General features: G+C 40.2%; 2 protein-coding genes across 4 annotated transcripts; both read right to left on the minus strand.

Annotated features, from left to right (window-relative positions):
* Positions 1 to 6,073: 6,073 nt before the first annotated feature.
* Positions 6,074 to 12,238, minus strand: LOC103978258 (DEAD-box ATP-dependent RNA helicase 48). 2 transcript variants are annotated; one of them, XM_018822823.2, is made up of 11 exons: positions 11,190 to 12,238; positions 10,507 to 10,613; positions 9,837 to 9,892; positions 9,528 to 9,752; positions 9,147 to 9,353; positions 8,963 to 9,049; positions 8,592 to 8,687; positions 8,311 to 8,526; positions 7,638 to 7,820; positions 6,764 to 6,990; positions 6,074 to 6,495 (listed from the first exon to the last, which is right to left on the minus strand). In XM_018822823.2, exons 1-11 carry the CDS (start codon positions 12,143 to 12,145, stop codon positions 6,492 to 6,494), a joined length of 2,364 nt encoding a protein of 787 aa, XP_018678368.2. In that variant the 5' UTR covers positions 12,146 to 12,238; the 3' UTR covers positions 6,074 to 6,491. The 2 variants fall into 2 exon arrangements, with proteins under 2 accessions (XP_018678368.2, XP_064999643.1); XM_065143571.1 differs by having other exon boundaries at positions 6,680 to 6,990.
* Positions 12,239 to 16,484: 4,246 nt separating this feature from the next.
* LOC135633727 (catalase isozyme A-like) lies at positions 16,485 to 19,443 on the minus strand. Of its 2 annotated transcripts, XM_065143574.1 has the most exons (8): positions 19,262 to 19,443; positions 18,656 to 18,752; positions 18,192 to 18,469; positions 17,346 to 18,122; positions 17,161 to 17,250; positions 16,957 to 17,024; positions 16,792 to 16,885; positions 16,485 to 16,698 (listed from the first exon to the last, which is right to left on the minus strand). In XM_065143574.1, the coding sequence occupies exons 1-8, from the start codon at positions 19,274 to 19,276 to the stop codon at positions 16,639 to 16,641; spliced, it is 1,479 nt and encodes a 492-aa protein (XP_064999646.1). In that variant the 5' UTR covers positions 19,277 to 19,443; the 3' UTR covers positions 16,485 to 16,638. The 2 variants fall into 2 exon arrangements, with proteins under 2 accessions (XP_064999646.1, XP_064999645.1); XM_065143573.1 differs by having other exon boundaries at positions 16,792 to 17,024; positions 19,262 to 19,442.
* Positions 19,444 to 22,992: the final 3,549 nt, after the last annotated feature.

A 22,992-nucleotide genomic window follows, 5' to 3' on the forward strand; every position in this document is an offset into this window, starting at 1 on the left:
GGGGGAGTCTTTTACTTCAAAAGAAGATAAAAAATTAACAGGAAGAGGACGTGGCAAAGGAGGATTTCATGGTAGAGGAAATGAAAGAAGAAGAGGAAGAGGATACTTTGATGGGAATGATGAACAAAGGCAATCAAATTATGATAAAAAAAATTACAAGAGTAGAATTCAATGTCACTATTATAAAAAGTTCGGTCACATGAAGACAGATTGCTGGAAAAGAGAAAAGCAAACAAGCTATGTGGAGGAAAATGAAGAAAATAGTAAGTTGTTTGACTTATTCACAAGTTCATGATATCTCAGATGATATTTGGTTTCTTGATAGTGGATGTTCTGTTAGAATCAAGAGTCGGCACTAAGAGGGAGAGGGGGGGGGGGTCTGAATTAGTGCAGCAGTAAGATAATGACGGTTTAAAAACTTTTGTACGATAAAATCGTTTCCGACATAAAATCGTTTTCGAAAACTTAACTTGAAAGCGAGTTCGTAAAGGAGTACATCAAAAGTAATGAGGAAGTAAAGCACATATGGGGGTTTGCAGTAAGGTAAATAGTAATAAGTAAATGTAAACAAGAGTTTTAGAGTGGTTCGGTCTACGTGACCTGCATCCACTTTCGGTTTCCTCCGACGAGGTCACCGACATCTACTATAGGCCTTCCTTCAATAGGCGAAAGCCAATCACCTTTTACAACTCAATTCTCCTTTTACCGGGTTTAGGAGATAACCCTTACACCCCCACTCACTCCTCTCTCAATCTATTCTAACACTTAGAACTTTGAGAGGAGCTCATACAAGATTGCAGCAGCGTTTCTATACTTTTTTACTCTAAATACTTGTGTACTTTAACTAGGGATGGGAGGGGTATTTATATGCTTCAAGTTGATTCAAACTTGGAGCCTAAAACTTTCCTATCCCGGGTTCCTCGGGCACGGGCGGTACCATCGCCTACGTTAGGCGATACCACCGCCTAGTGTCAGTCTGACTAACACTGCCTTAGGCGGTACCACCACCCAAGTCTGGCAGTACCACCGCCTAGGGTGCAGTGCTGGACGGTACCACTACCCAGACTGGCGGTACCACCGTCTGGCACCCTGTCAAGGGCAGTACAACTACCCAGACTAGTGGTACCACCACCTGACACAGTCTCGAAGATTGTGCCATGATGGTATGATTTCTTGGGACACTGTTTGGGTTTCTTATTGGGCCCAACATAATTCTTACATGGGCCTAGCTGGCCCCTAATTGGGTTAGCCCAAATCCAAGCTCAATTACGTGCTAACTACAAAATCCTAGGACATTTGCTAAGCTAAACAAGTCCCTATGTCTATTCTTTCGGTGATCTTCCGATGAACTTCTGATGGACTCCCGGCAAGCTCCTGAACTTCACGATGATCTTCTTGGCAAGTTCCGATGAGATTTTCTGGCAAGCTCCAGGACTTCTCGGATGGTTCCCGCAGAACTTCCAACAAAACGTCCGGAATTCCGATGAACTCTCGAACTCCCAATGTGATCGCGTCCTTGACTCCAAGACTTCATTTTGCTCCAGGCCTTACCATCGTAGTTAATCCTGCACATGTAAAACATACTTTAATCTAGACAATTAATACTAAGCATTAATCAAGTTACCCGACATGTTATTGGTCCCTTGACGCTTCGTCCGATTCTTCGACACATCGTCCTCTCTTGTGGCCTATTGCCCAATTGGCCAGTTGACTTTGTAACTCCAATATCCTTAGTGCAATACCCTCTCTTCTTGGCCTGATACCTGAATCCACGACCCAAAGCCTTCTGTCGATACGTCGGCCGATTCAATGGCCTAACGTCCAATCTTCTAACATGTTCCTCCAGCCTAACATGATTTTTCCTGCTTTAATTGTCTCATCCTGATCGAAGCATCCTACATCACTCAAAACACAGATTAAAATATAAACATATATCAACTGGTTTCATCATTAAAATATGAGATTCAATATGTTCTAATCATATGTGAGGCATAAAATCAATATTTAGAGATATTGATTAAACTCACAAGTTGAAAGTTAGACTTGGAGATAGCAAGCAAATCCAAGTGGAAGGAAAAAGGAACAATTGAGGTGAAGATAAATCAAGGAAAGGTAAAATACCTTGATAATATTTTCTTTGTTCCTACTTTATCAAATAACTTATTGAGTGTTGAACAATTGATAGATGATGGATATTCAGTAATATTTGATGATGGTTCATGCATTATTAAAGATAAAAAATCGGGTTTGATTACGGTAAATATTTGCATGACGCAAAACAAGATGTTTCCACTTGATGTTACAAATATTGAAAGGCATGCGCTTATCGCAACTCAAAAAAATGAGTCTAATTTATGACATTTAAGATATAAACACTTTAACATTAAGGGTTTAAGGTTGTTAAGTAAAAAATGAATGATTTTTGGATTGCCCAAGATTAATACACTTGATGTATGTGAAGGATGCATTTATGACAAACAAAATAAAAAACCATTTCCTATTGGAAAAGCATGGAGAGTATATAATTGTCTTGAATTAATTCATGCTGACTTATATGGACCTATGAATATAAAATTATTTGATGGAAGTCAATATTTTTTATTGTTTACTAATGATTATAGCTGCATGAGTCTGGTATATTTTCTGAAACTAAAATCTGAAATATTTGATGATTTTCAAAAGTTCAAGACACTTGTAGAAAGACAAAGTGGTAGACACATAAAGACGCTTCGGACAGATAGAAGTGGTGAATTTTTATCTAATAAATTTAATTCTTTTTGTGAAGAAAATGGTATTCGCAGAGAATTGACGGCACCAAACACACCGGAGCAAAATGGTATAGCTGAACGTAAGAATCGAACTGTCGTTGAAATGGTAAGAAGTTTGCTTAAAAGAAAATAAATTCCAAATCAGTTTTGGGTAGAAGCAATTACAACACCAGTTTATTTGTTGAATATTTCACCAACAACGGTTGCTATGAATCAAACTACTTTTGAGGCTTGGTATGGTATAAAACTAAGTGTAAGCCATCTAAGAATTTTTGGTTGTATTGTTTATGCTTTGGTGAATTCATAAAATCATCACAAGCTTATTGAAAAATTTAAAAAAATTATTATTAACAGAAATGTTATGTTTGATGAAAGGGCAAGTTAGAATTGAGAGACCAATAAATATGGAATGTAAATACAGATTCCACCAGAACTACACTCCGTAGAATCAAATGACAGATCCAACTCCAACAAGTTCATCATCAACCTCACCTAATAGTAGTTCAAATTCTGATTCCTCAGATGAAACTCCTCCAAAAAATTTCAGATCATTAAAAGAAATTTATGACTAAACATTTGGTTTGTTTATTTCAGATCTAACAACTTTTAAGAAAGCAATTGAAAAAGAGGAATGGAGAAAAACAATGATGGAGAAAACCAAGTCAATTGAGAAGAATGAAACTTGGGAGCTAATGGATCTACCGAAAGAAAAGAAAGCTATTGGATTAAAATGAGTGTTCAAAACAAAGTTTAATGCAGATGGAAGTATCCAAAAACATAAGGTACCGCTTATAGCAAAAGGATATTTATAGAAACAAGGTATTGATTTTGTTGATACTTTTTCGCTAGTTGCTAAATTCGAAATCGTGATAACTTTCTTAGCTTTAACTGCTCATTTGAGTTGGCTTGTTTATTAATTTGATGAGAAATCTATATTTTTAAATAGAGATTTACACGAAGAGTTTTTTATTGCTCACCTAAAGGTTTTTTTGGTTAAAGGATATGAAGAAAAGGTGTATAAGCTAAGAAATGTTCTTTACGGGCTTAAACAAGCTCCAAGGGTATGATTCAGTAAAATTGATTATTACTTTCTTCAAAATAGATTTAAAATGAGCAATAATAAATTTACTCTTTATCTGTGAACATAATATTATAATGGTTTGCCTCTATGTTGATGATATTATATATATGGGTTTATTTAACTCTTCTATAGTAGAATTAAAAAAATGCATGATGAATAGTTTTGAAATGTCAGATCTAGGTCTACTGCTCTATTTTCTTGGGTTGGAAGTGAAGTAAGGATTAGATGAAATTTTTATTTTACAAAGAAAGTATGCAATGGATCTACTCAAAAATCTAACATGATTAATTGTAAAGCTACAGCAACACCCATGAATGTAAATAAAAAATTAAAACTTGAAGATGGTACAAGTCTGACAAACGCAAGATACTATAGAAGTTTGGTTGGATGTTTGATTTATCTAACTCATACTCGATCAGATATTGCATTCTCTGTTGGTGTAGTATCTAGGTTTATGTATAGCCCAAGCAAACATCATCTTAGAGCTACTAAAAGAATTCTACGTTATATTGCTGGAACTACAGGTATTTTGTATTCTCATAATTTTAATTATAAATTATTTAGTTTCACTGATAGTGATTAAGCAAGAGCTTTAGATGATCGAAAGAGTACTTCAAGTAATATTTTTAGTCTCAGATCGGGAGTTATATCTTGGAGTTCTAAAGAGCAAGCAGCAATTGCATTATCGACATCGAAAGCAGAATATATAACCGTAACATCTTGTCAAGCAATATGGTTTAGAAGACTTCTTGAAAATCTTCATCAAGAACAAAAAGAAGCAACGAAAATATTTTGTGACAATAAAACCATAATTACAATGATGAAGAATCCAACATTTAATGGAAGAACGAAGCATATAGAGATACGTTATCATTTCATCCGAGATCTTGTAGCAAGCGAAGCCATAACAATGAAGTATTGTGGAATAAATAAACAAGTTGCGGATATCCTCACTAAGTCGCTTCTAGTTCAAAAGTATATTTATTTCATGTCGTAAATCGATATATGCAACTATGAATCAAGGGAGAGTGTTGAGATTTGATTTATTATCTAGGTAGTTATTATGATCTAGTAGTTATAGAGTGATTTTAATAACTATAGGGTGGTTTCAATAACTACCTCAATCATGATCTAATAGTTATAGGGTAGTTTCAATAACTACCTGTGACTCATGGGTGACATGGAGAGTGAGGTAGTTACCACTAGGTCCTATAAATAGGACCATAGTTCATAAGATATATAGGGAGTATGTAATTAGGAATATCTTGTAAGTATTTTTGTCAATACTGTATCATCCTATTTTAAATACTGTATCATCAAAAGAATTCCTTTTAATTACTATTATGTTTTATCTCCTTCATCCCCAACAGTTTCCTCCTCTTCGGAGAACAATTCCCACGCTTCAAGCCTGACCTCAGGTAAATGATCCACCTCAGTCTTCAGCCTTTCCCGTTTCGTGGCAGACCTATCAAATCCAAGCGATGATCGCAGAGGAGTAAGCAAGCAAAAGGAAAGCAACTAAATCTCCAACTCCACATGATAAATGAGTTTACCAGCTTTGGCAGGAACTGCACTCCAGCAGCTGAGCCCATGCTTGAGCACGAAGTCTCGGAGCCTTTGGTCCTCATCAAGCGACCGCAGCCCTTTCTTGCAGTTCATCCTTGTCTCGAATGGGCTGGGAGCACACCATTGATCTGTTTATGGTCTGTACCCACATGCATGCAGCGAAACAAATTTGGGGAAGGTGATGCAACCCACCGTTTTCTTGCCTCCTTCCAGGTTGGTATGTTTTGTATCTCCATGCTGGTGAAGGTGACCATCATTTGCACCCTTCATGTCAATGATATCACCATTTAAATCCTAGTTACACAATTATTATATACCAAAGAGTATATTGAGAAGCTTGATTATACTTGCTGTCACCAGATACATATAGATATTGAATGGGAATGTGTGTTCCAATCAACGTCTGCCTGTTTTTTACCAACACAGCTAACAATGTCCCAGAAGTGTGAAGAATGAGCTGTTTGTGTAGAAGAAAGAATGATTAGCTCAGTGAGGGAGCCTTTTTCTCTTTGGAATTCTTCATTCATCATCGTAATTGTTCATGGATGAAGAGTTCGAGGCTTTGTCTTCTCACTCTTGCTGAAAGAGTGACGGAAGAATCCATGTAGGAAGAAGCTCGGGTGTGCTCATCCACAGAAGGCACAAAAGAGGACCAACATTAATGATGTCAACTTCATACCTTCATTCAATGATCGCTCGTACGGACACTCCTAATAGCGTTCATGGAGAGTCTCACAGATTCATGAATACAGTACATGATGGATGAAGAATCTTGTTCGTACCATACATTAGTATAGTCGAAAGGTTATGAGTTATCAAGTAACGGAGTCCATGAGATCGCTAAAAAGACATTTCTCGCTCCTATTAAGAAGATGGGAATGATTTGAAGATTGAAGCCATGTGTAATTTAGAAAGGAAATGGCTTCAGAATGTTCCACCCACTCCATGCTATAGGACAAGTCAATGCCTCTCAGAACAAGCCATGCTATTTTGAATCTAATACGAGCCATCATCCATCACTAGCTTATGTTGTCATTTTTTCTCTCTTTCTGATACCAATCTAAACCACTCTGTAATCACCTGCAAAGACACCACGAGATGAGGAAATTTCATGTTAAACACCAGAAATCACAAGAATATTAGAGCAAACATTCAAGCAATTAAGTTGGACATGGAGAAGATTTAGAAACACCAACACATGAGGCGTTAAAAAAGCATGGACCACTGTGAGATTAGGAAGTGAGGAAAGGACAAGAAAAGATACCCAACACAGTTAGCAAGTCGGATCAGCATTGACACTTGACGGATTTGCAGTATGGAAATGGATCAGAACAATTGTTGGATTTACTTATGAACTCGAATGCCAGGAATGCCCTTCAATCCCATCTTCAAAGCTGTTCTCCTGAAGAGCGCTGGAGGCTTCTCTAAACCAATGGAATGACAAAACTGGTTTGCCAGGTCAGCCAACGTGGTTTTATCTCTTCCTACTTCCCTAATAGAGTTATAATATCCAAGCCAGGCATGATATGCTGCTTCCTTGATGCTTGGGTCAACTCTTCCAATGGAATCCTCAACCTGTATATACAAATAATGATGTGTTAGGTCACCTAGTCACAGAAAAATGGAAAGCCAATCTTCTATACCTCCAGCAAGAAGTAGGAGGTTGTGCGTGGCCAGATCATTTACATGATGAGAAACAAGAATTGGATGAACCAAATATATTGTACGCTAAAGGAACTTGGATGCTATATCATATCTTACATATGAAACCTTAAACCAATTGCCCAAAACCCAAAACTTAAAACAGGGTACTTATCCTCCAACGGTAAATCTCTTTTCACTCAGAATATTGCAGTTCGGGTGGACTGACGCAATCCAAAACTTCTTTTAGGGTGATGTGGCCTCTCACATATCTGATGTGGTGCTAATAAGGTATGCGTGTGGTTCCCACACATCACACCTGTGTGAGACCAAACTGGCCCTGGAGTGATTAGTTCCACCTAATAGCCATTTACTTTCACCGACACTCACCTGTATTGGATATCAACTCAAACATAAATTAGGTCACCATGCAATGACATCAGCACTAAATGGATCATCACTGAGATATAGCAGATTGTGAGTATCAATACATCGACACTAAGCCAAGGAAAACAAAATACTAGGAACTGTCATCAGGATTATTTTAGTTAACCATGAAAGGCCTTACGACTTATAGGTACCTTCTGTTTTGTGTCTGAATCAAGATCCAGAAGTTGATACTTCTTGATGGGAAGATCTTTTATCTGATCCATGAAATATTCTTCCCATGGTGCAAGCAATAGAATGCCCTTTCCATCTTTGCCTTGACGTCCTGTCCTTCCAAGTCGATGTATGTATTGTTCACGATCAGGAGGAATGCCAACCTAAACATCATTGCTGATGTATTATCTTTCTTAAATGCATATACATATTATTATGAAGTGCAAAATTGCAACATGAATCCAGAAGTCTTCGTCTATTTAAGCTCATTTTAAGTAGATAAATTTCTGCATTTCTGCAAATCTTTTCTCTAAACTTCATCATGGAAGGATTGCAGTTCTTCTCATACAAAATATCACTTAGTTATTCATGAAAAACTGCATAGAAGTAACAAGAAAACATAAAATCACATAAGAACACATAAAAACATGGCAGATAGACATGCCTACTGTTATTTATGAAACATATAAACCTCAGGATTCTGAATGAACAAATTTACTCCAGAGGCAGTTCATGTAACAGAATAACAGATAAAGATGCAATCTAGCAACCTTTGCAGAATCAGATGAATAACAGCAGCAATAACCAGTGTTTTGAAAGAAAAAAAAAAAGACTATTTCCAGCAGTTCAAGCAGACAATGATGGCAGAATTACCTGAATGACTAGAGTGACATCAGGATAATTCATCCCACGAGAAGAAACATCAGAGGTTACAAGAATTATGCACTTTGATTCACGGAACTCATCAGATATACGAGTTCGATAAAGTTGTGGCTTCCTAGAATGCATTTCCCTGACATTCATTTTCAAGTCTCGGAGAAGCACGTACATAAAAGCCGCTCCCATAGCAGTTGTACAAAATACAATTACCTGATGCAAGAAAAGATATTAGATACTATAATTTATGAGATGCTTGAGTGTGAAACAAAAATGACCTTATAGTCTAACTCTTGTTGCATGTGTTCCTTCAGAAGATTATACACCAAGTGATAATGCAGTTGATGAGGTGCAATAAGATATGCCTGCAGAACCTGCATTTAAAAATTATCAGCATGGGAAAGATGATATTTATTGCTGGGTCAACAATGACATATACAAAACATACCCACTCTTCGACAATTACAATATCCAAGCCACTTGTGAAAGAGTTTAACATATAATATGCAACCACTTTGTCAAATTGAGACTCCACAACCAAAAAAACCAAAACATAAAACTAAACTATGCCCCCCAAATCCAACCGTATCAACAAAGGCATGGTGCCTTTTATATAGTTGCTAATGATGTACAGGTCATTGCATTATACCTTTGCATGAGTTTCCACACATCCCAAGCCAACTGTATCGACAAAGATATGATCTCGTTTCAAGACAAGCTGTGATATTCGGCATACCTATTACATAATGATCCTTATGTCAGAAAAACAGATGTTGCAGAAGTAAATGAGAACCAAGATATTTGAGAATGGTAGCAAAAAAATATAGTAGTACCTCTCTAGGAAATGTAGCAGAAAACAATAAGGACTGCCTCTGGCGTGGCACAGAATCAACAATCTTCTCTATGTCCTTTCTATATCCTAAGTCTAACAAGTGGTCCGCTTCATCAAGTATAAGCATCTTCAAACCCATCAAACGTACAGAAAACCCAGACTTGTTTTCTATGTGATCCAATAATCTGCCAGGTGTTGCCACTATAATCTGTAAACAGCTATGAACTCTAAGACTGGAATTAAAAAACCCAAAGACATTACCACGGCCAGCAGGATTATTAACAAAAAAAGAAAAAACACTCTCAAGTGCCTGCTTTGAAGTGTTCAAGAGAAAATTTAGTTCATCAAAGTAAACAGATGCAAGAAAGGATTAAGATAAAACCTGGCAAGGATTTGATTCGAGACGTTTCTGATCCATCTTGAACCTTGTCCCTCCAGTAAATGTTTGAACACCAATTCCAACATGGTGTTTTAACAGAACATTTGCCTCAGCTGCAACTTGAATGGCAAGCTCCCTTGTGGGACAAATAATAAGAACATGAATTTGAGGTAGCCGCCGGTTTATGCTGCTTTGTGTTGCCTTGATGACTGTTTCAATTGCAGGAAGCTGTTTGCCTTTAATAAAATATTCAAGGAGTGAAAATAATAATTTAAAATTGGTAATAACTACCACATAATAGAGATGGTATACCAGAAAAGCAGCACTTTTGCCTGTGCCTGTTTTTGCTTTCACTAGAGCATCCTTACCTGTTTAAATCACCAATGTACAAGCAAAAGGATAATTGGCATATTTTTATCATGGAACAGAAAGAAACAAACAAAAAACTAAAAGGCCATGCCAAAATCAATGTTATTGAAATCTTATCATATCATGGAGTACATGGTTACTCAGATTTCCTGATTCATTAAGGACAGAATTGCATGCATTGTAGTAGACTAAATTCAATTTCTAAACATTGCAGTATATCACATATTCACTGAGCTTTTTGCATTGCAGCATCATGAACTATATTTATGTTCTTCAGAAGAACAGGAACTAGATCCAAAAGCTGAATTCATGTGGTTACTTATGACCACAAAGCTAGGCTTAAAAAAATATTATGTTAATTTCATCATCTAAAAGAACTAAGGACAGCAGCACATAATGAATTGAGAAAGCCTAGTAACTCAACTTATATTCAGGATGATCTGCAAAAGTTTACAGCTTTATGTAGCAAGCAATGAAAAATAAGGGAAAAAAATGAGATTAAAAAAAGGGAACCAGCAAGTTCATTGGGCTTGGAGAAAGATATATTTGATAAACATTTATGAAGCATGCTATCAAGACAGACAATAAAACTGATAACATTTATACAGCATACCATCAAGACAGACAGGAAGTGTCGCCTCTTGCACAACGGTCATTCGTATGTATCCAGCATCAGTGAGTGCCTTAATTGTCAGAGGAGAGACGCCACACTCATCAAATCTAAGAGCATAGACACATTAGCAGCAATAAATCCTCTGTTTGAGACAGAAAATAAATACTGGATGAATGAACAATCTTTCTCTAACATGTATTAACCTCTCTCTACAACACAAGGCCTGGTTCTTCTGGTCATCTAGAAATTCAATAATTGTTGTGACAAGTCCCATGCCAATGTTACCATGCTGCATACTTTTGATTCTTTAACTTTTACAATAAGAGCATTCCAGAATTTAACACAACAATTTTTCATGTTGATAGAAAGATAACCAAACCCAAAAGGGTTAGGTAAAAGTTAAGCATTTGTAACCAAATAATGATTGATTTATGTGTAAGATGAGCAAATTTCTGCCAATCCACAACCATCCAACTTGAACCCCACCAAAGCTGCCACAACTGCCACTAATAATAATTGCCTAAGATTTCCGAATCAAAACTTAACATGCATTATGTTGAAATATACATGATATCAAAGGAATTAATTCATTCATGTCCAGATAATATAATATTTCATGATTAATACTTATCGATTCATAGATAATATTTTTTTTGACATAAATCATTTGATTCAAGAGATACCGCTTTTTTGTCAGAAGTGATTCTTCCTCTGCATCACGTCGTGTTGTATCATATGCATAAGCCTGCTTCTTCCACAACTCATCACGAATTTCCTGCATCTCATTAGAGGGATCACTGCACTCCTCAATGCTCCTAGGCACCCTCCTCTGGTTTTTCATATCATAGTTCCTCAGAGCAGCTTTGCTAAATATCTTCTTTCCTGCACTCGCCCTGCTCATCAAACCTGAGTCTTCCTCTGACTCCCCGTCACTTTTGATGCTAAACTTAGGAAACAGTCGCGAATTCTTTGGAGTACCCCTGTCTGCATTGCGATGCTCCGTCATCGAATTTCCATTTGAAACAACCCTTGTATCTGACTCGGAATCTTCATCGCTCGATGAATTCCTCCATCTCATCTTCGACCTCATCCCATTTCGTCTCCCTGGCATCGTCGAGTACTCCCTCTTACTAAAAGAACCCACGCTCGAACTTGTCCGGCCGGCCCTACTTTCAACCACGTTCCGTCGCTCCGCCACAAGCTTCCTCAAATCAAGCGGCGGCACGGAGCCCGAAGCATGGGACCGACGAGGTGCAGAGAGGATGGGGCCGTCATCCTCGTTCCAGAGGTCCACTGCCCCGGCCTTCATAAACCGATCAGCAAGGGCCTTGATGTGCTCTTTGGAGGTCATGGCGCCACCGGAGTTGGAGGCGGGATCGGCGGAGTCGCCGGAGGATCTCCCAGCGCTCTTGGCGCGGATCTCGGTTCGGAGGCGAGCATGGTAGAGCTGCTTCTCCTGCTGGAGGAGGCGGCGCTCCTTCTCCCTCGCCATCTTCTCGTGCATCCGCTTGTACTGCCACTTGTTGAGGCCGCCGGGAAACGTACGCGGGCCGCCTCCCATGAATCGGAGGAGGGCGAGGTGGGAGAGGAGCTTCGGGAGCGTTCTTGAACGTTCTCGAAGGACGGCAGGGGACGCCATGGCAGTGGGGCTGCAGTGGAGGGGGTGGGGAAAGTGGGATTTGGGTTTAGGGTTTTAGGAGGAAGAGAGTGAGGGTGGAGCCGAAGGGAAACGGGTACCAGCAACGGACCAAAAGCATTTTGTTGTCTCGGAAACGAGTGAGCTGAAAGGACACAAAAGTAATTTGATCGTCTCATGACTCGAGTCGGGATCGAATCCAAACGTAAAGATCCAATAACCGATTCGTGGACACGACATGCAAATTGACTCGATTATAAAGGGCAATTTAGTAACTATGGTTGACAACAAAATGATGATGGATCAGTCTGATTGAGTTCGAGCGCTGCATGCATAATAAACACTCTAAAGGACGGCTCGAATACTTACTCGATGGTTGATCTACATTAAAAAATACTTGATCGAACATCGACTTAGATAATCGATATAATCCCACCAACACTTTAATTAATCATCAAATATTATAAAAAATTTTAATAAACAATCACTTGACTTCGATTATTATAGTCTAGCGAGCGATAAGTTATTTTGAAAAATTTATATAGTAACAGAACGAGCATATAGAGCTCAATAAACGGCTACTGACATATCCATGACGAAAGAGGATAATTTTCAAACAAATAAGGTATCAAATATAAGGTTGGGATACAAAAGTTCATATATAACCACTCAACGAATATAGAATTACAATATCATTTCATTCGAAGCATGTTTTGTTCGTAACAAGGGAGTAAAGACTAATTGGAGCAAATCATTGACGTAAGGAGCATTTCGGGGTATATAAATGACGTATGAAATGTTTCAGAACATATGAATGACATAAGAAATATTTCGAATCATATCAATGGCGGATGAAATTATTCGAAGTATATCAATTGTGTATGAAATGTTTCGGAATATATCAATGGCATATGAAACATTTCAAAGCATATCAATGGCAGATGAAATATTTCGAAATATATCAATGGTATATAAAATGTTTCAGAACATATCAATGGCATATGAAGCATTTTGGAGTATATCAATGGCGGATGAAATATTTCGGAACATATCAATAGCATATGAAGCATTTCAGAGTATATCAATTATATAGGAAGCATTTCGGAGTATATCAATGACATATTAAATGTTAAGGAGCATATCAATGGCATATGAAGCATTTCAAAGCATATTAAGGGCATATGAAATGTTTCGGAGTATATTAATAATAAATAAAATATTTCAGAATATATCAATGATGTATGAAACGTTACAAAACATATTAATGGCATATGAAGCATATCAGAGCATATCAATGACGGATGAAATATTTCGGAACATATGGTATATGAAGTATTTCGAAGTATATCAATGGCATATGAAGCATTTCGGAGCATATCAAGGACATATGAAATGTTTCAGAGTATATTAATAATAAATAAAATATTTCGGAACATATCAATAATGTATGAAATATTACGGAGCATATCGACGAAATATTTCAGAGTATATCAACAACATATGAAGCATTTCGGTGCATATCAAGAGCATATGAAATGTTTTGAAGCATATCAATAACAAATAAAACATTTCAGAACATATCAAAAAATAAATATGAAACATAAGCTCAAATATCGCATATGACGTTGTATACGTTTCATTCTTATCCAAAGCATATATATAGAAGCATATGAATAAAACTTTAGATATTATATCAAATACATATATTATGAAGTATGATCATAATATAATATGGTCCATCCATTTTTGAATGACCACCAAATATAACTCATACGTTTGGGAGCTTCATCCACTTATGTCTGAGTGAAGTTATAGGGGGCCGCCGGTAGAGCATCACGAGCTCTAAGTATAACTCCATTTATCATTTCTAGCAAAGGTTCACATTTATCCCACAAACACCATAGTAAAAAATGACATTGTGAACAATAAAATTGGGACATATTGGAAACATATGTGGAACAACAAAATACATGTGCATATACGAAACATTACGATACAAATATGAACTTTACATAATATATTCATATATGCAAATGCTTGTATGACAAGAGTATATAATAATTTAAAATAAAAATATAAAGCTCAATTGAAGTAAAGATTTTAGTTGAAATCAGTTTTCAAAGAGATGAAACAAGAATAAGCAAAATTGATCAAAGCTCGATTCTAATAAAATTTGAGAGGCATACTGCATGAATTATTTAGATAACTATTTATATTCTAATTTATACAAAATAAGGGTCATTCGAAAGATGTATCAATCTAGTTTTAAAAAAATTATGTTTTGTATGAATAGGAGTTTCTAACAAGGAGTCATAAATAATTTAGTAACCAAAGGTTAGAGAACATTATCTCTATTTTACAGAATTTATAGAGTTTATTTGAATAGATAATTCAATAGACATTTATACTCCAAATCTTTTAAATTAGATATACATAAAAAGGTTTATGAGTCTAGTTTCTAATAAATTATATTTTATATAAATCAGAGTTATCAACAATGAGGTATAAGCAAGAGAGTACTAAAAAGATCAAAACTAATAGTCTACATTTTACATATTTTATTAGGACAATTAAAATAATAGTTTCGATAGGTAAATAGGCTCCATATTTATCAATCTTAGTATAAAAAAAAAGAGTCATGAATATATTTTCGGATGAATTTAGTTTTTCCAAAATAAAGAGTCTTCGTAGAAAGTTATAACTAAAATAATATAGAAAGGTCAAATCTTGAAAATTTTTAAATTTATTGTTTTATTCTCAAACGATAGAAATATCAAGTATGAAGTCAAAATCTTCTAAAGTTTTAGAATTAAGATGAAATCAGATATCAAGATTTCTATAAAAAATGGTTAGAACATTTGTCATAGAAAAATTTGAGTATCAAATAGGTAGAATTGATGCAAAACCTCAAGCAAAACAAAGCTTCTTCTCCTTCTTCTACTTCAATTCCTCTTCCCTTCTCCTCTCATATCCACGTTGGTTATAGCAAGTATCCCTCATTTGTTAAGTTTTTCTTCAATCTCTCATATAATCACATAAGTTTGGTCAATACAAGGATTGCAAGGTGGTAAGCATGCATAAAAGAAGCCTATGTGTCATCCTTAGAATAAAATAGGTGACACTAACCTTAGGTTAGCTAATGACATATGTCCATCATTTTTTTAATATAATATAAATATTTCATAAATCATATCATATTTTTAATATTTATATTTAGGTCTCTGTATTACAAACAAATCCTTACAAAATTAAAAAAAAAAAAAAAGAGAGGTGTTAGAGGGATGCATTAATGTCTTTCGATGTTAGTTTAAAAATGATGTCTTTCGATGCTTAGTTTAAAAATTGATGCATTGAGCAATCTTCAATACTTAAACCAGGATGGGCGCATTGGGCAATGGATTACACAACACTAATTGAAACTGTTATAATTTTTGTTGAGGAGCGTTGAGGGATGGAGTATCTTAATCGATCCATCTGCTTCAAATAACGAACAAGTGTGAACATGAGAAACTTGTTAAAATGGCATTGAGGCACCCACATTAGGCGATAAAAGGAAACAATAATCAATTCACATTAAGCGTTGAGCATCTACACTTGTCCTCATTCTTATGCAAAAATAATGTGAATAGAGATTATAATGGTGGATCAATCCGACATGATTCCAGCCCATATATACAAAAAAAAATCTTTTTGTGTAGCCAAAAAGGGTTCGGAGGCTCGTTTGATGGTTAAGAAAGGCTAGAATATTTGCTGAGTGATCAACTTGCACAATGATAAGATTTCTAACACTCGATTTGATATAAACCTACACAAAAGATTAATCAGATGAGATTTTCGATATGGTCACTTTAATACTCTAATCAATCATGAAACATATTAAAAATTTATAGTAAATTGTCAGACCTCAATTATTATAATTTAGTAGACTTTTATAGTCATTTTATTTGAAGTTAATATTCAAAATATCCTCTTAACATTTACCCTGTGTTTTCTCCTTGTTGATTGGGGTACCACGTGTCAAGCATTGATCGGGACAAAAAAAATTCTATAAAACTTTATTTACTATTTTTTAATATAATCCTCTTTGACATTTTATATACACTTTATTGAATTTCGAATTACTCAAAATTGGTAAACTTGTATGCTCGTAAATAAAACTGCGTGCATTGATATTACGTAATTGTAGGAGATTCATCAAACCTTTATAAAAGATCATCTTACTTTCAATCTGTGACTAAATTAAAGGTATTCTTTTTTTTCTTCGACAACATCGACCGAAGAATTCCTTATCGTTCTCGTCCATATCCAATGCCAATTCAATTAAAACAAAAACTGCGCCACGGAGAAGAAGATGAACATTGTTGTCATCTGTTCCAGTTCAGATAATGCATGAATAAACAACTGCGACTGTAACATGCAGCAGACTTGACATGGCTTTATTTAGGGTGGCATAAGCAACCAAAGTCCGACAAAGACCACAGTGCTCCTCGTCCCCATCACATGTTTGGTCTCATGTTGAGGTGATTCGCCACCCTCTGTCCCAGCGTTGCGTCGCACTGCAACCATTCACCGCAGAGACAATGGTGTTCTTACTCTCTGCTCCAAAGGGAAAAGCTACCGATCTACGTTGAAGAAAAGAGGAGCTTTACCTGTGACAGGTACGATATCCAGATGCTGCGGAGCTCATAGCTGACCTTCGGGTGGCCCAATGCCTCAGCCCAACGGCGGATGAACCGCTCTTGCCTGAGATAAACAGATGAACGAAAAAGGCAAACGACATGTAAAGATCGAAGGTAGAATAACAATGGCAGTACCTGTCAGATTCCCAGGAACGGTAACGCTCTCCAGGTTGCTTGAAATCATTTTGCTTAGGAATCACAGTCTGCATCGGTGTAACGAAGAAGGAGCTCATCAGCAATCGTATGCCTCGTGCATGAACAACAGAGGATTTCACTCTCGCACAGTTTTGAGACAGTGTACTACAAGAGAAAAATAAAGGATTTCCACAAGAACCTCACCTTCTCACGCCTGCCAGTGACGACGCGATTTGGAATAGGAAATTTCTCTGCATGACGAAGAGTAGAATGTCTTGAAGGGAAGTAATCGACCTTCAGAACAGATCAAATCAGCTTTTAAAGTAAAGTAGCAGATCAGAGCAGGATTCAGAAAAAGGAGTCATGGCTAACTTGCAGAGAATACATACTTCTTCGTCCCTTTGCACCAAGTTCATCGGTCCGTCGTAGTGATTGTTGTGGAGAGCACACTTGGGGGCGTTCACCGGCAGCATCAGGTAGTTGGGGCCGAGGCGGTACCGCTGCGTGTCGGCGTAGGCGAAGATCCGGCACTGAAGCATTTTGTCGTCGGAGTAGTAGATGCCGGGCACGACCAGGCCCGGGCCGAACGCCAGCTGCTCGTTCTCCGCGAAGAAGTTGTCGATGTTCCGGTTCAAGACCAGCCTTCCGACCGGCTGCAGCGGCAAGAGGTCCTCCGGCCACGTCTTGGTGTCGTCGAGCGGATCGAAGTCGTACCGGTCCTCCTGATCCGGATCCATGACTTGGACGAAGAGCTTCCACTCCGGGCAGTTTCCGGCGGCGATGGAATCGTAGAGATCCTGGGTGGCATGGCTGTGGTTCTTGCCCCCGACGACGATCGCCTCGTCCTCCAGCAGGCACTTGACGCCGCATGTGGGCTTCCAGTGGAACTTCACGTAGTTCACCTTCCCTTCCTTGTTGATGAAGGTGTAGGTGTTGACGCCGAAGCCCTCCATATGGCGGTAGTCGGACGGAACGCCGACATCGTCGAACAGGAAGAAGAAGGTGTGCAGGCTCTCGGGGTGGTGCGACAGGAAGTCGAACACCCTCCAGTACTCTTGGATGTGGGATTTGGGGTTGGGCTTGAAGGCGTGGATCACGTCCGGGAACTTGATGCCGTCGCGAATGAAGAAGACGGGAAAGTTGTTCCCCAGGAGATCCCAGTTGCCCTGAGGTCATTAGAGCAGCGATGAGGACGAAGAGTCAGAAGACGAGAGTACAGAGGAGCCGGAAGGTACCTCTCTGGTGTAGAACTTGACGGCGAAACCTCGGGGGTCTCTGATGGTTTCGGGGCTACCGCGCTCGTGGATGACGGTGGAGAAGCGGACGATAACGGGAGTCTGGACGCCGGGCGCCCGGAGGAAGTCGGCGCAGCTGAGGTGAGTGACGTCGTGAGTGCACTCGAAGAAGCCCTTTGCACTGGCGCCGCGTGCATGGACGACGCGCTCCGGAATTCGCTCCCGAGCGAAGTGCGCTACCTTCTCGATCAAATGGTAGTCCTCCAGCAGGATTGGCCCTGCCAAATTCCAAGCGAACAAGTAGGGTTACAGCACACAGAGGCTATCTATCATCTTCTTCTTCCCAACAGAACAATATTTTCCATTACAAGAAAAGAGAAGAAATAACAATGTTTTATTGGGAATTATAATGACTAAAATTCACTTCAAAAAGGGAAAAAAAAAAAAAGAATTGGGGAATGCACCTCTGGATCCCACGGTGAGAGCTTGGTCATCATTCCATACAGGTGCACCGGCATTGGTAGTGGTAAAGTTGGTGTCGAAAGAGCTCGAAGGCCGGAACTATATAAGCAATAAAAAGAAATATATATTTTTTTAAAAAAAAATATTAAAAAAAGAATTATATTTTAGACATCTGGATTTTTTTTTCCGTTCGAAAAATCCAAAAATACTTGATATTACCATTTTTTTTTCCTCTAAAATTACTACGGATTTAATTATTACTATACAAGATTGACATATCAACAAACACATCCCGTGCAACGCGCGTCTCGACCAATCACAGTAAAATTGCAGCCATTGGGCCAAACAAGAGGGACCCACAATCCGCGTCGGCAGAAGTCTTCCATCTGATTGAGGGGCCCCTGTTTGGACCAATGAGCTAAGATCCTGTTCCAGCGAACACATCCGAGCTTAGGTACCGTAATTTCACACATTCCAAATCTCCATTTCTGCTGCTTAGATACCAAGTCATATTTCCCCATGCAGTAGCAGAAGAAAGAAGGGCTTCTACAAGCCTTCAGATTGCCTCACGAGCGAAGAAAGAAACAGCGGGAAGAAGAACTGCATACCTTGTAAGGATCCATTGGGGGTTGAAGGGAAGGGAAGGGGAAGAGAAGCGAGGGGGGCTTGTTGCTTCCCTCTGCCTCTCCGACGCCTTAAATAATGGAAGAGTTGTTTCCCCTCACCGCCCGGTCAGACCAATGCTGGCTGAAGAAGGGTACAGGAAAGTAGTTCAGAGGTGATGTGGAACCAAACCTTCTTGTGAGATGTGTAGAGGACCATCATCTCTGTGGATAACATAAAGAAGAAGGTAGATCTCATGGTGACATTTTACCTTATGAAATCAATAGTGACAACCAAAATTACTGAGCAAAAGGACGCTTTGGGAGTTGGTATCACATCGTTGTCTCCAGCACATGCATTAAGGTCGAAGAATCCAACACACTTTTGGGACAAAGCGAAGTGAAATTGCAACTATGTAGGATTGAGATTGATCTGCTCTTAACAGTAACAAAAGATACGAGTTGCTCGCTACTGCATTCTACATCATCATCTTCTTCCTTGTGTCGTCGATGGAGGTTGATAATATACATTTTGGCTCAAGTCACGTCACAATTAAGGTCACGCCCACGCTATAGCCAAGTCAGAAGGGGAGCACCCTCACGTGCCGAGCTAGAGATCGTACTGTTGTGGGGAACAACCTTGAGCCGTGGCCTCGGGGCCGACGCGGTTGGATTCGGGTCCGAATGATCGGAGATCTTCCTGAGCGACCCTTGAGACTGCCGAGGTGGCCGATTGCGGTGGTCCGATCGCGACGAGACGACCGTTTCCTCTAGAAGGGAACTCCTCGCCTGGGCACGCGGTGGGAGGCGCTCCGCCTTCATCCCTGCACACAGGTCGGGTCGGGAAGCTCGACCCGACCCCTCCGATGATCAAGTCAGTTGATAGTGGTTAGTGATTTGTTTCCCTCCCTCCCCCCCCTCATTTCTTCTGAACGCGAGGGTATTTATAGGGAAGGTTATCGTTGCCTAATGTGCCCACTTGCAGGGAGCAGGATCGTACTCCTGGTAGCGTCTAACACCAGTGTTGGCATGGCGTGGAGGATCGGGCTCACGCAGGTCGTGGCGTGCCCCAGTCGTCGTCCTGGTCTGCCTCGGTCAGGCGATGTCAGGTCAGTCGAGGCACGAGGCGTCATCCAGGCGCAGCTGACGTTAGCCCGCGTCCCATCACCATTATAGCCCTCATCACGTACCAAGATGTTGCTCGGTATGTCCCGACCCGGTAAGCCCGGGACGACATCGTATGGTGTCGTTCCGCGCGTCCCGGGATGACAGCTGCACAAAGGTTGACAGGTATGACTCACGGCCAGCTCGATATTGGGCCTAGAGGGTCACACACATGGTAGGCATTGCGATGAGTAGAGGTTCGGATATGAGATATCCGACGGAGCCCTTGTCTTATTGGATGCATATCCAATACCCACTAGGGAAAGGACCCATTAGGGTTTTGACACGGGATCTCTATAAATAGGAGGGATTCACAGCCTCATAGGCTAGAGTCTTTGCTTGCCCTTCCTATTCTCCTCTCCCTCTCCCCCTCAGAGTAGGCCTGGAGTTTTGAGGAGTGTCGTCGCAACCCTGCTGTGTGGATCACCGCTAGAGAGGAGGACGCTTGACCTCCTTCACCTGCAAGGAAACAGGGATATACGATCTCCCTAAGTAACACAATCTCTATACGCAGTTTTGTGTTTTGCGGATTTTTGCGCACAAATCTTCGCACGACGACGAACATCTTTTTGGGAATCGGGGATTTTTGTTTTCTTGTTCTTCCGCTGCGCATATGATGTCGCCCCCCTATGATTTCCCAACAGTGGTATCAGAGCCAGGTTGTTCGTGCGAATGATTGGTTTTGAACTGCGTGTGTTGTGTTTAGGAAGAATATTGACGTCAAAATCGTTGACGCAAAAGCGAGGAAGGGCAGCAACAGTTGCTGCCCTCGATCTGCATGCCTGCAGCCAGCCGCAGCCGCAGCCAGGCAGCACAGCGCCGGCGCATGCGCAAGCGCTGTGCCTGCAAACAGCCGGCCGGCGGTCTGCTTGCAGCAGGCTTGCGGCCGGCGGGGCTGGCAGCCCGCTCGGTAGAAGCGCCTACGGCCACTGAGCCCGCGGGCAGAGGGCCGCGGGGCAGCAGCGCGGGCTGAGGCACCGCAGGGCAGCGGCGCCTGTGGCCGCTGCTCCCACGGGCAAAAACCCCGCAGGGGCGGCCGCCAGCGAGACAGCACCACCTGCGGGCGCTGACTCGCGGGCAGAACCGCCCGCGGAGGCGGGGGCGCCCGCGGGGGCGCCCACCTGCAGCGGCAGCGACCCCAGCGGGCGTGCCACCTGCAGGCGAGGGCAGTGCCCTCGCCCTCGCCGCACAGGCCGCCGCCGGCAGGGTGGCGGCGGCGGCAGCAGCAAAAATGGCAAAGGGTATTAGGGTTTTCTGGGCAAAAGACAGTTTTGCCCCTCGGAATTTGAGAAATTCCAGTTTCTATCTTTTGTCCAAATTACGAAAATACCCTTAGGAATTGAGAAATTCCCTATATATCCTTGATTTCAGAAAATATTAATTAATTAAAAGGTTTAGTTGATTATTATTTTTATTATTATCTAGTAGTCCTACATGATGATGATTATTTATACATGTGATGTATGATGAGTGGACGGATGATCATGGACCGTGTGATGTGTGTACTTGTGATTATTATTATTGAGGTCTGCGAACCTCCATTATATTTCTCGTTTATTGTCGGGCCTGCGTGCCTATGATTAAGTTGTAATCACATGAGGAGGCGCAGCGGGAGCGTGGATGCCATAGCGGGACCCACGAGACGGACGATCGTGATGCATGGAGATGCATCAATATGTCGACGGAACCGACGAGGACGAGATGGACGATCACAAGGCATGGAGATGCACCGTTGCACACATAGATCTTGATGTGAGTGATTAGGCCTACTGGCTCGGGCCTAATCATATTAGGTTGTGGTCCATGATCATCTGGTGTGATTGCTTATACACATACTAGATATGTATATATATTTGCATGCGATGTAGATATATATTAAATATGCATATGTGTGACATGTCATATTAGGAGACCAAATCATAGAAACATCTCTCGATAATATTAAGTCGGTAAACGTGAGGCAATTAGATTGACCCACGTGGCCTTCCATCGTTATGAGTAGGAACCGAATCCCGGTGTAGGTTGAGTTGGTCGAGTCCCTCGAGACTCACCTATATCGCGATTCGCTATCTTGCTTACGACATAGAGATGTCACCGGTGACCTGAGGGCATGATATGCTTGGTCGAGTCCCTCGAGGGTATATCATCAAATCAGACTCATCTTGTAACGAAGGTGTTGACTTAACCGAGCATCATGGTTGGTCGAGTCCCTCGAGGCCATGGTGATTCGGAGGCCGAACAGGACGGGAATCACAAGGAGTTGTGATCGGCAAGAGTTGCCTACCTTTTAGGCTTAGTGTGATTGGTCGAGTCCCTCGAGGTTACACTAAGACGCTGATTGGATCCTGATCCCCACTAGAAGTCTACCGGAGACTTCCGTTTCATGTGTTGAGGGTGTCGCGTGACTCGTTAGTAAAATAGTGGGAGCATATTAAGATAGAAGTCCATATCTTGATAGTTTATTTCTTGCAAAATCTGCATGTTATTCATTTTTGCTACATCTTTATTTTCAGAAAATGTCGCTTTCAAATCCCTTACATGGCATACTTGATGTCAACCGCCTCACTGGTCCA

This window comes from Musa acuminata, chromosome BXJ3-3, assembly GCF_036884655.1.
Source record: "Musa acuminata AAA Group cultivar baxijiao chromosome BXJ3-3, Cavendish_Baxijiao_AAA, whole genome shotgun sequence".
NCBI classification, from domain to species: domain Eukaryota; kingdom Viridiplantae; phylum Streptophyta; class Magnoliopsida; order Zingiberales; family Musaceae; genus Musa; species Musa acuminata.